The 17,766-nt window shown below is 42.0% G+C and overlaps 1 protein-coding gene across 1 annotated transcript in view; it reads right to left on the bottom strand.

The window, feature by feature from the left end:
- Positions 1–14,211, bottom strand: part of PLBD1 (phospholipase B domain containing 1) — a 76,238-nt gene extending 62,027 nt beyond the window's left edge. The window contains exon 1 of the mRNA XM_065887009.1: positions 13,653–14,211. Within this exon, the coding sequence (XP_065743081.1) occupies positions 13,653–13,755 (103 nt within the window). The 5' untranslated portion in view covers positions 13,756–14,211. The remainder of the gene's footprint in view (positions 1–13,652) is intronic.
- Between the last annotated feature and the right edge of the window lie 3,555 nt (positions 14,212–17,766).

The following is a 17,766-nucleotide window of genomic DNA, read 5'->3' as shown; positions in this document are numbered from 1 at the left end:
CTCAATAAACATCTGTGAAAGGAAGGAAGACTTAGGAAGAGAGAGAAAAGAAAAAAGAAGAAATGAAGAAAAGAAATGGTATGTAGTGCATTTATTTCTCTGCCTAAGAAACCACTGTACAGCTGCTCAGGTTAAAGGCAAACTTATTAAGGTCATCAAAGAGGTGGGAGGAGGCCAGAATGACTCAGATTCTATCTAGGCTGTGACTCAGTGGATGGTTGTTGTATCATCACTGAGAGAGGGAGCAGATGGGAAACAGGTCTGGGAGGGAATATGAGTTTAGTTTCGGACACACTAAGTTTTTAGTGGTTAAGATACTATAAAGCTCAGATTAAATATTTATCTATGGTTATCTATTTTCCACATTCAAAACTGACTCAGTATTTTATCTTTTTTGATGCAAAGATTGGCTATGAAAATTAGCACTAAAATTAGAAACTTAATACTAGAGCATCGTGGCACCTTGGCCCAAGAGGGTGATACACTGGGACTTGGTCAAGCTATGCTAATCAGCTACTGCTGATTATGACCCTTAAAGAATGATCTTGAGCAGGAAAGTCAATTCATTCTGAACTGAGTCATGATCATATTGGTGGGCTTTCTTTAAAAACGGTAACATGGAAGTAATGGCATTGATAAACATAGGCAGGCGCAGAATACATGTCAACAGGCTCCTGGTGATGAATGAGTCTAATTGTTACTAAGTCAATTGACCACAGTTGGACAATTGTTGGCATCATCCATAGATATGTCCTTTCTTCTCCTCCCAAATATAATAAGTATGTTTTCCAAACTGATTTTGCGACACAAACGCCACAGCCTCAGCCCCTCCCCAGCTTTTCTCATGCATTCTCTCCCACCCTCACCTCCAGTGAGCTTTGTAGGAAATGAAAAAGGGTGGCTGTTTCACTGTTACTGGTACTACCTACTTTTCTGACCACAAATAATAAACTTCTGTAAATCTGTGCTTTTTTGACGCTCATGTGCCCCCATGCATGGAGAAAAAAACTTTTACCCAGTCCTCAAGAGAATTCAATGAGAAAAATTTACTGCTAACACACTGACCAATTTACTTTTTTTTTTTTTTTTTTTTTGCGGTACGCGGGCCTCTCACTGCCGTGGCCTCTCCCGTTGCGGAGCACAGGCTCCGGACGCGCAGGCTCAGCGGCCATGGCTCACGGGCCCAGCCGCTCCGCGGCATGTGGGATCTTCCCGGACCGGGGCACGAACCCGTGTCCCCTGCATCGGCAGGTGGACTCTCAACCACTGCACCACCAGGGAAGCCCCACACTGACCAATTTAGCAAATGCTTTGAGAATTAAGCCAAAATCTGAGTTTCTCCTGCTACCCCTAATTGATGTCCTCCGTTCCTCAATGTTTTCTCCATGTATCAACTCTTCCTGGTTGCCCAGTCCCATGCTTTTTGCTGATTTTCTTAAATCCTCGAATAATTTAAGCCTTATGCTTTTCTATTTTTAAAAAAACATCTCCATGTTGTGAGGCAAATGGTGTGGAAAGGGTAATAGCAAAAAGGTAGACAAATATCACATAATTCTAATCTCGGTCTAGCTCGATACAAGCTCTGTGAAGGCAGGGGCCTCTTCTGCTTATGACCCCATATCCTGGGGTGCTGTAGCTGGCACAGTAATGTTTCTTTGATGAATCTCGTTTAATTGTGTGTGTTCTTGACCCAAAAGTGAAATTTATCTGAACATTCACAGAAGTTAATCTAAAATAACTCAAGTCGTATGTCTTCACGCTTGGGTAAGGAGCCTAGAGGACGTTCAGATGCCCAAGGGGCAAGGGCCACGTGTTGATATTTTCTCTAGAGTCATGAAAATGAGATTTCAACTTTTTTTTTTTTTTGGCTGCGTTGGGCCTTCATTGCTGTGCGCGCGCTTTCTCTAGTTGTGGCAAGTGGGAGCTACTCTTCGCTGCGGTGCATAGGCTTCTTATTGTGGTGGCTTCTCTTGTTGCGGAGCATGGGCTCTAGAGTGCGGGCTCTGTAGTTATGGTGCATGGGCTTAGCTGCTCCGTGGCCTGTGGGATCTTCCCGGACAAGGGATCAAACCTGTATCCCCTGCATTGGCAGGAGGATTCTTAACCACTGCGCCACCAGGGAAGTCCCAGATTTAATCATTTTTAACATTAACATCCTTAGAATCAATGCACTTGATAAATATTTGTTGAATGAATGGGAATATTACTTTCTAAAAGCAGAGTATTTTTCTTCTGTAAATAAAGATGAAAGAGGTCCCATCATTTTCCTATTTCTCTCTAAAAACCCAAACACCCAAATTGAATTTCTTTTATTTACCTGTTTATTCTAATATTTTCTATGAGTTAATTGTTTTCAGTTGAAAAATAATTCCTAACCCTGTCTTAGAATTTGTAAAATAATCATAAGTGGCCTAAATCCCTCTTTCCCATATTTGGAACCTAAGTTTGCTAGCACCTCATTTATGAAAGAGGAAGTAGTTTTCAACCCTGAGCAATACAATTTTTGCCTGATGTAGTCAGTCAGTTAGAGAAAAAAAGAAACATGAGAAAGCAGAGGCAGAATATGTCAGAGAAAAATATAAAAACAATAAAATTGCAACTTAATCTATCCAGATTGGTTTTAGCTAATAGTTTACTGACTGTGATCCTTGAATTGCTTTTCTCTTTTATGCTCAATGAGCATGGTCATTCAGCATCCCTCTGTGTACCTTGGCTTTGCACCTTTCCTTCTTCGAAAGGGCTTTCAGTAAATTGATACCTGGTTTTTAGATTTGCTTTGTCTCTTCATCGGAGTCATTAAGAAAATAACTGATTCATGAATAATCAACCTCTAGGCAGCAAAACTGTAAGTAGGTATTTTAGCTCTCACTCCCTCCAGAAATCAGAGCCTGGGATTGTTGATGAAAGGAGAATTATTTGGGGAAGTGCTCCCAGAGAACAGGAGTAGGGGGCCAGGAGAGTGAAACAGGGAGGGAGGGAAAGCAGGAGGGTGCATTTTGAGATGGTCCAAAGAGGTGTGCAGAATAAGCCTCTGAAGATTCCATCCCAGGGATGGAAGAGGGAGCATTTATCCAACTGCTCCCATCCCACATAGGTCAAAGGGAGTGTTAAATGAGGTGTTAAATCCTTCACTCTCAGGTTTGCACATGCTCCAGTGCTAAACAGTTATGATTTCGGAGGAGCTCTGAGGTAGAAAGCAGGGGGCTCCTGCAGTCTGGCTGAGGTGAGGTTCTTCAGCTTATATACGAGAAACTAGAATAAAAGGCAGGTAAGAAGATGTGCGGTGGGATGAATAATGTGCCTGATACACAAGGCAGGTTGAAAGGGATTCGTTTTTTTAAAAAAAGAGCTTCAAGGAAACAAAATACTAATACATAAAAATGCTGGAGATTTGCTTGGCTCTGGAATGATCTCTTTCCTTCATCTCCTAAAAATGTACCTATTCTTCATTGCTGGCTTAAATTAACTCAGAGTTCTTGCCAAAAGTCTTATCAACAGAAAGTCAACTTTGCCCCATTCTGATTCGGCACTCAGCTCACCGCTCATCTAGATCACTCTTCAGTTATATGTATTTGTGTGTATTTGGTCCAATAAATTTCATTACAAACTTCTTAAGAATGAGGGGCAGCATCTTAAATCTCATTGTATTGGCTCCTTTGGGCTTAACACAATGCTTTATTATATGGCCACGTAAATCCCCAACTTTCACACTGGCTGGAGGGTCACCATTGGAGACAGATTCACATCACATCTACAGTATATTAATTCTTAATTTCTAATTGCAGATTAGAATTTTGATATCTTAGGTCTGGTTTGAGTAACTCGACACTACCTTATATTGGAATTGTAGCTGTGTGTGCAAGGCTGAAGGACAAATTTCAGAGCAAGCCTGTCTCTCTCAATCAAGAGACTTGCACAGTTTTCCCCAAGAAGATGATAACATATCTGTTGTCTATACAGACAGAGAGTTTCAAATTTTAGACTCAAGTTTCCTCATAATTTCACTACCTCTATTAGTTTCCTTTTTTTAACCATATTAAGTAAATTCCTGTTTCACAGTAGTACAAAAAACCTACATAATAACATTATTAATACATTTTCTAGCCACATCTTAAAGCCAAATTATCAAAAGATTGTGAAATATAAGTTGTAGGAGCAACTGGAATCTTCTTTATTAAAAAAAAAGGTGAAACAAATGCATTTTTAAAAAAAACTCTTAAAATGTTAAACAAAATTAATCCCTTGAGATTCATTCCATTATTGTTGCTACTACCTTTTTTGCTATTTCAATAGTAATGCTTTGAAATTTGGAATCCAACAAAACATAACAGGTGACAAAAGTAAAAATAATGTCTAAATAAGTGTGAAAACTAAAGTTTCTATTTTGTGTGTCAGAACCAAGACCCAAGATGAAGTTCATGTGATAAACAGTTAATATATCATGGAAAGTAAATCACCATGAAATAGTTACTTAAAATGTTCTACCTCAATTTCAATACTGAAGGAAGATCTTTTAAATTTTCTTCCAGAGAAAGTTTTTGATCTTTGCTATCAGATTCAGGACCAGGAAACAAAATTTAATAATAAAGATTCATAAGTACTTCTCCCAGAAATTCTTCTGGAACTTATCTCTTTGAAAAAAAAAGTTTTTTGCTAAGGTCTAATCAATAAACGTGGTGTTACGCTTGTCTCTGCCCTGTCAAAGTCTACAATAAATGTTCAGTCAAAATATGTGTAGGTTAATCTTTATGAGAGAACCTCCCTAAATTTTCTCAAAATATTCCAAACTCCATGTGTCCCAAACTAAAGTCACCCTGTTCCCAGTCCTCAAAAAAGTGCCTTTTCCTTTAGTTCTCACCTTGATAAAGGCAAGAAACATCCACCACTTTGATCTGGAAGTCATCCCTCCTGGCCATTTACCAAGTCCTCAGGCTTTTATCTATTTCCTTTTCTTCCCTATGTATCACTTTAGTTGAGGCTCTTCCCATTTCTGGAACTTATCTTGTATACATTCTTATAAGCACCCTAGTATAGAGCTTGGATTGGTTCAAGATGGTGGAGTAGAAGGGCATGCACTCACCCCTTCGTGCAAGAGCACCGGAATCACAACTAACTTCTGAACAACATCAACAGTAAGTCGTTGGAACCAACCAAAAAAGATACCCACATCCAGAGACAAAGGAGAAGCCACAGTGAGAGACTCCACTCTTGGAGGGCACACACAAAGGCCTGTATGCATTTGCACCCAGGAGAAAGGAGCAGTGACCCCATAGGAGACTGAACCAGACCTACCTGCTAATGTTGGAGGGTCTTCTGTGAGGGGGTTGGGGGGGGACGGCTGTGGCTCACCACAGGGACAAGGACACTGGCACTGACAACAGCACTTCTTGGAAATACTCATTGGCATGAGCCCTCCCGGAGGCTGCCACACCAAACAGCCTGTAGGCCCCAGTGCTGGGTTGCCTCAGGCCAAACAACCAAGAGGGAAGGAACACAGCCACATCCATCAACAGACAAGTGGACTAAAGTTTTACTGAGCACATCCCTGCCCACAAGAGCAAGACCCCATAAGGTTAACAGCTGATCTTTCAGCAGAAACACTGCAAGCCAGAAGGGAGTGACAGGACATATTTAAAATGATGAAAGGGAAAAACCTACAATCAAGATTACTCTACCCAGCAAGGATCTCATTTAGATTCAACAGAGAAATTAAAACCTTTACAGACAAGCAAAAGCTAAGAGAATTTAGCATCACCAAACCAGCTTTACAACAAATTCTAAAGGAACTGCTCTAGGCAGGAAAACAAGACAAGGAAAAGACCTACAATAACAAACCCAAAACAATTAAGAAAATGGTAATTGGAACATACATATCGATAATTACCTTAAATATAAATGGATTAAATGCTCCAACCAAAAGACACAGACTGGCTGAATGGATACAAAAACAAGACCCATATATATGCTGTCTACAAGAGACCCACTTCAGACCTAGGGACACAGAGACTGAAAGTGGGGATGGAAAAAGATATTCCATGCAAATGGAAATCAAAAGAAAGCTGGAGTAGCAATTCCCATATCAGACAAAATAGACTTTAAAATAAAGACTATTACAAGAGACAAAAAAGGACACTATGTAATGATCAAGGGATCGATCCAAGAAGAAGATATAACAATTGTAAATACATATGCACCCAACATAGGAGCACCTCAATATATAAGGCAAATACTAAGAGCCATAAAGGGAGAAATCGACAGTAACACAGTAATAGTTGGGGACTTTAACACCCCACCTTCATCAATGGACAGATCGTCCAGACAGAAAATAAATAAGGAAACATAAGCTTTAAATAACACATTAGACCAGATGGACCTTAATTGATATTTATAGAGCATTCCAACCAAAAGCAGCAGGATACACATTCTTCTCAAGTGCATACAGAACATTCTCCAGGATTGACATGCTGGGCCACAAAGAGAGCCTTGGTAAATATAAGAAATTTGAGATCATATCAAGCATGTTTTCCAACCACAACACTATGAGATTAGAAATAAACTACAAGAAAAAAAGAAACTGTAAAAAACACAAACACATGGAGGCTAAACAATATGTTACTAAACAACCAATGGATCACTGAAGAAGTCAAGGAGGAAATCAAAAAATACCTAGAGACAAATGAAAATGAAAGCACAATGACCCAAAACCTAAGGGATGTGGCAAAAGCAGTTATAAGAGGGAAGTTTACAGCAATGCAATCTTACTTCAGGAAACAAGAAAAATCTCAAACAACATAATCTTACACCTAAAGCAACTAGAGAAGAACAAACAAAACTTAAAGTTAGTAGAAGGAAAGAAATCATAAAGACCAGAGCAGAAATAAATGAAATAGAGACGAGCAAAGATCAATGAAACTAAAAGCTGGTTCTTTGAAAAGATAAGCAAAACTGATAAACCTTTAGTAAACTCATTAAGAAAAAAAGGGAGAGGACTCAAATCAATAAAATTAGAAGTGAAAAAGGAGAAGTTACTACTGATACCACAGAAATACAAAGGATCATAAGAAACTACAACAAGCAACTGTATGCCAATGAAATGGACAACCTGGAAGAAATGGACAAATTCTTAGATGGTACTGGCACAAAAATAGACATATAGACCAAGACTGAACCAGGAAGAAGTAGAAAATATGAACAGGCCAATCACAAGCACTGAAATTGAAACTGTGATTAAAAACTCCCAAGAAACAAGTCGAGATCCTGATGGCTTCACAGGCGATTTCTATCAAACATTTAGAGAAGAGCTAACACCTATCCTTCTGAAACTGTTCTGAAAAATGGCAGAGAAAGGAAAATTCCCAAACTCATTCTATGATGCCACCATCACCCTGATACCAAAATCAGACAAAGATATCATAAAAAAAGAAAATTACAGGCCAATATCACTGATGAACATAGATGCAAATATCCTCAACAAAATACTAGCAATTCGAATGCACAATTCATTAAAAGGATCACACACCGCAATCAAGTGGGATTTATTCCAGGGAATGCAAGAATTTTTCAGTATCTGCAAATCAATCAGTGTGATATACCACATTAACAAATTGAAGAAAAACCATATGATCATCTCAATAGATGCAGAAAAAGCTTTTGATAAAAATTCAATATCCATTTACAATAAAAACTCTCTGGAAAGTGGGCATAGAGGGAACCTACCTCAACATAATAAGGCCATATATGACAAACCCATAGCTAACATCATACTCAACAGTGTAAAGCTGAAAGCATTTCCTCTAAGATGGGGAACAAGACAAGGATGTCCACTCTCACCACTTTTATTCAACATAATTTTGGAAGTCCTAGCCACAGCAATCAGAGAAGAAAAAGAAATAAAAGGAATCCAAATTGGAAAAGACGTTAAACTGTCACTGTTTGCAGATGACATGACACTAGGCATAGAAAATCCTAAAGACACTACCAGAAAACTACTAGAGTTCATCAATGAATTTGGTAAAGCTGTAGGTTACAAAATTAATACACAGGAATCTGATGCATTTCTATACACTAACAATGAAAGATCAGAAAGACAAATTCAAGAAACAATCCTGGGCTTCCCTGGTGGTGCAGTGGTTGAGAGTCCGCCTGCCAATGCAGGGGACACGGGTTCGTGCCCCGGTCCGGGAAGATCCCACATGCTGCAGAGTGGCTAGGCCCGTGAGCCATGGCCGCTGAGCCTGCACGTCCGGAGCCTGTGCTCTGCAACGGAAGAGGCCACACAGTGAGAGGCCCACGTACCACCAAAAAAAAAAAGAAACAATCCCATTTACCATCACATCAAAAAGAATAAAATACCTAGGAATAAACCCGCCTAAGGAGGCTAAAGACCTGTACTCTGAAAACTATAAGACACTGATAAAAGAAATTGAAGACAACCCCAACAGATGGAAAGATATACCGTGTTCTTGGATTGGAAGAATCAATATTGTCCAGATGACTATACTACCCAAGACAATCTACAGATTTATTGCAATCCCTATCAAATTACCAATGGCATTTTTCACAGAACTAGAACAAAATATCTTAAAATTTGTATGGAGACTCAGAAGACCCCGAATAGCCAAAACAATCTTGAGAAAGAAAAACGGAGCTGGAGGAATCAGGCTCCCTCACTTCAGACTACACTACAAAGTTATAGTCATCAAAACAATATGGTACTGGCACAAAAACAGACATATAGACCAATGGAGCAGGATAGAAAGCCCAGAAATAAACCTATGCATCTATGGTCAATTAATCTATGACAAAGGAGGCAAGACTATACAGTGGTGGAAAGACAGTCTCTTCAACAAATGGTGCTGGGAAAACTGGACAGCTACATGTAAAAAAATAAAATCAGATCATTCTTTAACACCATACAAAAAAATAAGCTCAAAATGGATTAAAGACCTAAATGTGAGACCAACCACTATAAAACTCCTAGAGGAAAACATAGGCAGAATACTCTCTGACATATCTTTTTCGATCCATCTCCCAGAGTAATGGGAATAAAAACAAGAATAAACAAATGAGACCTAATTAAACTCAAAAGCTTTTGCACAGCAAAGAAAACCATAAACACAATGAAAAGACAACCCACAGAATGGGAGAAAATATTTGCAAATGATGTGACCAACAAGGGATTAGTCTCCAAAATATACAAACAGCTCATGTGGCTTAATATCATCAAAACAAACAACCCAATCAAAAAATGGGCAGAAGACCTAAATAGACATTTCTCCAAAGAAGACATACAGATGGCCAAGAGGCACATGAAAAGATGTTCAACATCGCGAAGTTTTAGAGAAATGCAAATCAAAACTACAGTGAGATATCACCTCACACCAGTCAAAATGGCTATTTTCAAAAAGTCCACAAACAATAAATGCTGGAGAGGGTGTGGAGAGAAGGGAACCCTCCTGCACTGTTGGTGGGAATGTAAATTGGTAGAGCCGCTATGGAGGTTTCTTAAAAAACTAAAAATAGAGCTACCATATGACCCTGCAATCCCACTCCTGGGCATATATCCAGAGAAAAACATGGTTCGAAAGTATACACACACCCCAATGTTCATTGCAGCACTGTTTACAATAGCCAAGACATGGAAGCAACCTAAATGTCCATCAACAGAGGAATGGATAAAGAAGATGTGGTACATATATACAATGGAATATTACTCAGCCATTAAAAAGAATAAAATAATGCCATTTGCAGCAACATGGACGGACCTAGAGATTGTCTTACTGAGTGAACTAAGTCACAGAGAGAAAGAGAAACATTGTATGATATCGCTTATATGCGGAATGTAAAAAGAAATGATACAAATGAACTTATTTACAGAACAGAATCAGTCTTAGAGAATGAAGTTATGGTTACCAGGGGCTAAGGGTGGAGGGAAGGGATAGTGAGGGTGTTTGGGATTGACATATACACACAGCTATATTTAAAACCAGTAACCAGCCAGGATCTACCGTATAGCACAGGGAACTCTGCTCAGTGTTATGTGGCAACCTGGATGGGGGGGTAGTTAGGGGGAGAGTGGATACGTGTATGTCTGAGTCACTTTGCTGTGCACCTGAAACTATCACAACATTGTTAATCAGCTATACTCCAATATAAAATAAAAAGTTCAAAAAAAAAGATACCACATTAAAAAAAACTAGTATAGAAAGAGCACAAGAAAATGTTTGAGTTCACACAGAGCACTGTCTTCTTTTGGGTCTAAAACACTAAGACAATGGGAATGAGCTGTAGGAAGACTTAGTGAGTCTCAGAAAGACAGAAAAGCGTTGAGAAATTCTAAAGCAGCCACGGTTAATAAAAATTGCACTGTGGCAAAAATAATCAAGATGATTTCAGACAGTTATAACCCAGGAAAGTGTTTTCTGAAACAGCTGCTTAATGTGCTGGTACGGACCCCAATGTTAGGCCATGATTAAGAAAAAATTCTGTTTTTATAACAATCTTTTTGCAATCCTTTTGCCTTATCAAGAGATCCACGATGCCTTTTCAGAGAAAAGCAATTCCAATAGCTCGTCAATTTTATAGCCCCTACTATGTGCCAGGCACTGTTCCTCACAACAAACTTATGATATAGATATTATTATAATACCCGTTTTACAGATGAGGAAATTGAGGCATGGAGAGGTTAGATAACTGACTGAAGGTCATGTGGTTAGTAAGTATTGAAGCCAGGATTCAAACATAGGCAGTCTGGCTCTACAGCTTCTGTTTTGGAATTCCATCATATCTCTCTAATACTTGACTTCCAAGAATGAAGACCTGCCATAGAAAGAGTGAACATATGGAGCAACTTCCTCAGGGAATCTGGAAATAAGAAAGTTCTCAGAGACAAAGGATCAATTGAGATTGGCCTCAGCCACAGGTCTGCTACATCAGTTAAGGAGACTGAACAACTCCCAGGACTGTAAACTCCTCGACAGCCACATAAAGGGATTAGCCTCTTTAGAGAGGCAATCTGTTAGTCTCACGTGGCACTGGTGAGTCATGGGAGAGTGGAAAAGGAGTTGGTGACCAGGTTTTTGGGCAAGCAGTGTCTGGTAAGCAGGACCCATGGGCTGACTGAAGTGTCCAGTCCTAGTGAGATGCAGATGAATCAGGTCCCCAGCCTAAGAATCCCTGATATTTTATCCTGTGTAGTTTGATTGCAGTGAGGATGTGCCTGGAGCAGGCTACACAAATAACCAGTCTGATAAAAATGAACAACAATCAGTATTTTGATGAATAGATGTGTGTTTATCAGGACAAATCAGCTTCCTTGTATCTGATCAGCTCTGGAGAACTGGAAAGAATGAATTTCTGGAGTCTAGCCCTGCAAGTCCCAGGGCCAGATCTGGAACCAGTTTTACAAGGCACATGCCACCTTACGAGTCTCTTGGCAACCAACCCACCTCTTTCCCTGGTGACAACCTGACTGCACTATACATACGACTTAGAAAAACTGGTAATTCCCTGGTGGTCCAATGGTTAGAACTCCGAGCTTTCACTGCCAAGGGCTCGAGTTCAATCCCTGGTAGGAGCTGCAAGCTATGTAGCAAAAAAAAAAAAAAGAAAAGAAAAGAAAAGAAAAATTATACAAGACATCCTAAAAACACATGTGGGGCTTGAAAGTCTGGAAAGGTAAAGGCAATGCGATTATATGTCTGAAGTCTTAAATAGTTTGAAATATATGGCTAGGATGAATTGGTAGTTGTTTGCCAATTTCTAGAATAATGAAACTACAACGTAACTTTCAAAAATTAAGGAAGTTGGTTTTGGATAAAGAGGTGTATGTTAGCAGATATAAAATTCATTCCAGGGGGTTGAAAATACAATCCCTTTAGTGTTTATTGGGCACTCGTTAAATGCTGAGTACTGAGCTGGGCATTTCAGAGAGAACATGGAAGGCAAGGGGTAGCAAAGGCCCCATTTTCTGCCCAAAAGTTGTTGGCAGTCCAGCAGTTGAGGGTAAGACAAAGACCCCAAAAGCTGCACTAGAAAACAGGTTAATATGGGTGGAACAAAGGAAACAGAGATCGCATCTTTTGAGACAGTCGGGGTGGGCATCACCAGTCATTCCTCAATGCCATGATAAGACGTCTTTCTGGATTGCTGGGCACAGTGCCATCAGGATCAGTTGCAGCAGAAGTGCCCTCACTCTTTGCCTTGACTCCCTCCACCTGGCATGGCTTCAGCTTCTTATTTGGGGAACTCAGTTTAAGAAGCTGTTTCTTGTCTGCTGATATTTTCTTGAATAAACGGTGCCCCATCTTCAGAAAAACAAGGTCTCCACCTCACTCCTCAGGCTGCCCCTCACAGCTACAGAAACATTTAAAACAATCCCAATAATCCAAAAGAAGAACAGAAAAGGGAGAGAAGATTCCGCCAGCACTCCAGACACACAAGCCATTTCCAGGGCGCTCCCTAGCCTGTCCCAGGTGTGTCCTAATGAGTAGTCTCAATGGGCTAAGGGGTGGCATGGGGACTCCACCACTTCCAGAATGTGCAGGAGCCTGGGATTGGTCACTTCTGAGCTCAGAAGCCCAGGCAGCTTCAAAGACTGGAGATATTTAAGAATGGTAAGTGGGCAAGTTGCGAAAGCGAAGGCCTTGAAATCTGGACTGAACACACTTGCTGAAGGAAGGCGGAGGAACAAGAACCAGTAGGTGCTTTTAGGAAGGGGTTGCTCTCCCAAACCCCACCCTAGTCTTTCAGAAGGTCAGCACAGAAAAGGGATTAGGAGATAAAATGAAATGAATCCTCTCTTAATATCACTTTCCAAGTCTTTCAGGTTTTTTTTTTAACTTAATGTTGGTTTTACTCATTGGGAATGAAAGTGACAAAGCCCAAACTTTTTTTTTTTTTTTTTAGGCAAAGGGTCAGTGTCAATACCCATAGGAATAAAACAGTTTTAAACCCTGTTTTACTAAGAGGGGAGTAGTCAAGTAAATGGCCTTTTGCCTTTCAGCTCTGCCTTCATTGGCTGTGTATCTTTATGCAAATTACTGAAATCTCTCAGTCTCAAACTTTCTCATCTGTATCATGGGGATAATAAGCCTACTTAGGATTGTAGTGAGCATTATATGAAAGAACACACATCCTTCCGCACGCTGCCTGGCACATATCAAACTTGACAATACCAGGCTGCACTTCTCATCATTTTAAACCAAAGTCATTGTCAATTAAGGCAGAAAAAAAAAAAAAAAAAAAAAAGTGGCATTCTGGGATCATACCTCTCTATGGTGCGAATAAATATATTCAGACGTCCTTTGGCTGACGCTTTTAGGACCAGCCAAGGCTCAGCAAAGCCAAGAGTCGTGCAGGAGCGAACCGATTTGTCTGCCAGGAATTCTGGCCAGCGCTTCTTAAATTCGCAAAAGCACACACCCTATGCCCTCGTCTGGGGCCATCCCCGAGCTCCAGCAGGGCTGGAGCAACCGCGGCAGAAGCGCGTTCCTTGGCGTCCACCCAGAAGCCAGACGGACACACCCGCGGGAAGTAAACTTGACCCGACTCTGGAACTCACCGAGCGGCGCGGGCTCAGCGTGGAGCGCGCGGGCGTCCAGGGACCCTCCCGGCGCCCCCCGCCCGGGCTGCCCGCGGGGCGCGCTGCTCACCTGCCAGGCCCGACGGCACCACGGCGGCCAGAAGCAGCAGCAGCAGCAGCAGGGCCGGCGGCGAGAGCAGCCCGAGGCTCCCGTCCGGGCTGCGGCGGGACATCGCTCGGCGGCCGCGATCTCCGCTCGGCTGGACCAGGCGGCTGTTTGCAGAGCGGTTCTGCTGCCGGTGGTGGGGCGGAGCGATGCAGAGGTTGGAGCGTCCTTAACTTTCCTCTCTCGTGAGCCCGGCCTGTTTGGGGCTTTTAGAGGCGAGGAAGGCTCACGTGGCCTTGAGGACAACCTTCGCCCTGCTGGGCCCCGGTCGGGGAAGGGCGGGACCTTTCTGACCCTCTAGCGCCCTGTGGGCAGGGCTGAGACAGTTCACCTGCTAAACTTCTGGGGCCTGCCGAGGCTACGTGCTGCTTTCCCCTCACTCGTCGGGCGGTTTGGCGGTCCTGGGCTGGAACAAATCAGTTCATGTCCACACGGCTAGCCTCTAGGGCCGACCACTCGTCTGCAGCAGCTGGGAGGAGACCCCCTGGCCGTGGAGAAATGCATACCCCTGCCTACACGCAGCCCCGATTCTTCGCCATTCTGGAGAGGTCTTCACTGGTCCTTCTAACTCCAGGTTAGTGCCCTTCCATCTCAGGCTGTTTAACCTAAATCCGTTGACTGTTGCTCAAGACTTTGGATCGTTTGCTTTTCTCTTCATTGGCTGGATCCACCACTGGCGAGTGATTCAGACGGGTCTGAAACCAGATATATCTCCAAACCCCCTGTGAAGTCCCCATTTCTGTGCAGGATCAGTTGAAAGAGACATTGTGAAGTCGGCAGAGGGTGCCCTGGGTGACATTGAGAAGTAGGCAAAAGGCATTTTATTTATTCAGTAAGCATCTGTTGAGCCCCCTTTTGTGTCAGGTACCAGTGATATAAAGACCATTAAAAGCATGTCTATGACAGGCAAGTAGGGATAAAACTGTATAAATAAACAGGTACTGGAAGCTGACGTTATCGCCGCAATAGAGCTCTGCTTAAGGGTCTGTGAGGGAACCCAGCTGGGGGCCTAGACACCCCCTTCTTCTCCATCTTTCTTCCAAGCTTAACTGAAGTGTTAATGGGAAGGGAGGAAAAGAGGCACATTTCCTAGAAGGGGAAACACATTTGTAATCGCTAGAAAAGATACAGAACAATTACATCAACTCTCTGTGCAAAATGTTAAACGCGAGTCCTAAGTCATAATTTTGTTTGGTGACAACACCTATCACAGTACTTGGATGATAATATCATGTAATGAATAGACATGAATGAAGGAATTGAGGACACTGTAAAAATTGCAATGTCCATTTTTCTTCAAGTTAGAAAATAACAGTGAAGGAAAATGATGCACATTTTGATTGTGCCATGTCGAGAAGAGAGCTACAATGGGACATTCAAGGAAGTCAGAAAGTAAGTCAGAAAGAGGAAAACAAATATCGTATATTAACGCATACATGTGGAATCTAGAAAAACGCAAGGCAGAAATAGAGACACAGTTGTAGAGAACAAACATATGGACACCAAGGGAGGGAAAGCGGAGTGGTGGTGGTGGGATGAACTGGGAGATTGGGATTGACATACACACACTAATATGTATAAAATAGATAATTAAAAAAATTTAAAAAGGAAGTTGTGCCACCCCAAATATTTCAGTCATGCTACCCTCCACCACCCTCCTTCACCTTATAACCCTTCCAATCCAAGAAGCAAGTGGTTGGATGCGATCATGTGTAAGATGCCTGATGCGAACTACGAGAGACACTCATTCATCTATTATTTAGTCATCAAATACTTGCCGAATTCCACATTCCAGGCACAGAACAGTAAACAGGACAAAGTCCCTGCCCTCACAGAGCTTGCGTTCTAGTGCGGGAAGCAAGTTATACATGTAAACAAATTAAGTGGATCAGGGTTTATCAGCCTCAGTGCCGTGACATTTTGGACCACGCAATTCTTTGTTGTGGGTGTGGTCCTACACATCCTCTGGTCTTTATGCACTGGAACCTCCCTCTAAGTTGTGACTGTCAGAAACGTCTTCAGTCATTGCCACACGTTCCCCTAGGGAGCAAAGTTGTCCTCAGTTGAGAATCACTGAATTCGAGGATGATAAATCTTGCCTTCTTTAAATTGTCAGTTTACATATCCAGGAGGGAGATGAGCAGCTAAACTCAGCAAAGCTGAGGGGAGGGGGACCAAAGAAGACGTTGACTGTGCAATGTTTTTATCACTTCTGTAGCAGATAGACACGTGCGGTTTGGGCTACTTACCACTCATTACCCAGTTCCTATTACCAATTTTTCATGAATCTGGACCCTATTGGTTTTGGAGTTTCAGTGAACAAGGGAGGAGATATGTTTCCACCAAGAGATACAATAACTGTTTCACTGAATTGGAATTTTAAATTTCTGCCTGGCCTTTATTGGGCTGCTGTGAAAGAAACAGGCAAGAATAGGATTGTAGTGTTGGTCAGAGTGAGTGAGCCTGACAATTGAATGAATATAGCATTGCTACTCAGCAGGAGGGGGCAGTAGAAGGAGCTCAGGAGAGTCCCTTGTATCACCATGTCCTCCTGAAAAGGTTAACTAGAGTGCTGTCACCTCTCCTAGGCCGCCCCTCCAGTGACTCAGGCCCCTCACTCCGATGGGCAAAGAACGCCAACCAGCTGGGATGCTGGCCCAAAGCAAAGGGAACAGGAAAAGAGAAGTCATGAATAACTACAGCTGGGGGACCAGTTGTAGAAACAGAGACAGTGGCCTCTGTCTATGTTTCTTCCCTTGCTGTAACATATATGTGGTGGATTCAAAATTTTACAGTTCCAGAATAAAATGTACATCATGTAAATTTGGTTTTTTTCCAAAAGGTATGATTAGCTTAGCATTCAAACACTTATCCATTGACGGTAGAAATTTGAGAATACCAAACTTAAGGTTACTCAGTCTCATTTGGGCTAAATTCTAAGCAAACTTCACCTCCTCCTTATTCTTTCCCCCTTTCCTGAGGCTGATCGTCATTTCAGGGGCTTATGTGTTGACTGGGCATTGAATAGGAGGCATCTATTCTGTGAGCCATCTTCTTGGCTTGGTGGCCTCCAGTGAGATGAAGTTCATCTCTTCCGTCCTCCTTGTGGTACAACAGTGGCAGGAATCCACTGTTGACATCTGAGGCTCTTGGCCTCAGGTCTGGATCCCTATGTGCTCTGTGTATTAGTTAGGTAATGACAAACTCCCCAAGTTCAATGGATTAATGCAACCAAAATGTATTTCTGACTCATAGTCCAGACCAGTGTGGGAGTTGCTTAGTTGCTGGCTTTCTTTCATGTAGAAATGTAAGAATCCAGTGTCCTTTCACCTGTGGTTCCACCATTCTCTAAGGCAGATGTTCTAATCTTTCCTCGCTCATATAGTGCCCCGAGCGTCTCAATAATACATTCTTGGGGCTGCAGGCCCAAAGAAATATCTAACAGTTTCTTTCATTAATTAGTTAGGGCCAAACAATTTAGAAGTAGTAATTTACTCGGTGTCCCAGATGGTACTATGTTTTCCTCAAAGATTTATAATATCTCAGGTGCCCCCTTTAGTTCACTGTGGTATGTCCTACTGATAATATTATTTCCTGTGAATATTTAGTATATCCTAGGTACCCCTTGTGAATTCATTGTGATTGTCAAACTGTATGCAGGAACAATCACTTGGGGTCTTGGAATGTTTTCTTCCAGCCAGAGAAGGGGAAAGAATATGGGAAAGTTCTCCTGCTTCATTCCACTGGCGATAACTAGACATACTGCCACACCTAGATGCTGAAGAGGCTGGGAAATGCAGCCTCCAGCTGGGATGTCACCTCTCAGTACGGAAATAAAACACACATTTTTTGGGAAGTCAGCCAGCTGTTTTTGGTACTCTTGGCAACCTCTCCAACCAGACTTGGATTCTGCTGGGTCCTCTGGCTCACTATCAGACCCCTCTGAGCCCTGTGGGGGAGTGTGTGAAGTAGGGAGTCAAAGATACTCCGACTTGGTGTGTGTCAGCCAGTCTCCCCAGATGCCACCTTCGGTCATTGCTTGTCTACAACTCAGATGTCATGTAGGAGACGTAACTCC

The sequence above is a fragment of the Phocoena phocoena genome, chromosome 11, assembly GCF_963924675.1.
Source record: "Phocoena phocoena chromosome 11, mPhoPho1.1, whole genome shotgun sequence".
In the NCBI taxonomy this organism is placed as follows: Eukaryota; Metazoa; Chordata; class Mammalia; order Artiodactyla; family Phocoenidae; genus Phocoena; species Phocoena phocoena.
Note: the sequence above shows the minus strand (reverse complement) of the source record. Positions and strands in the feature narration are given on the sequence as shown.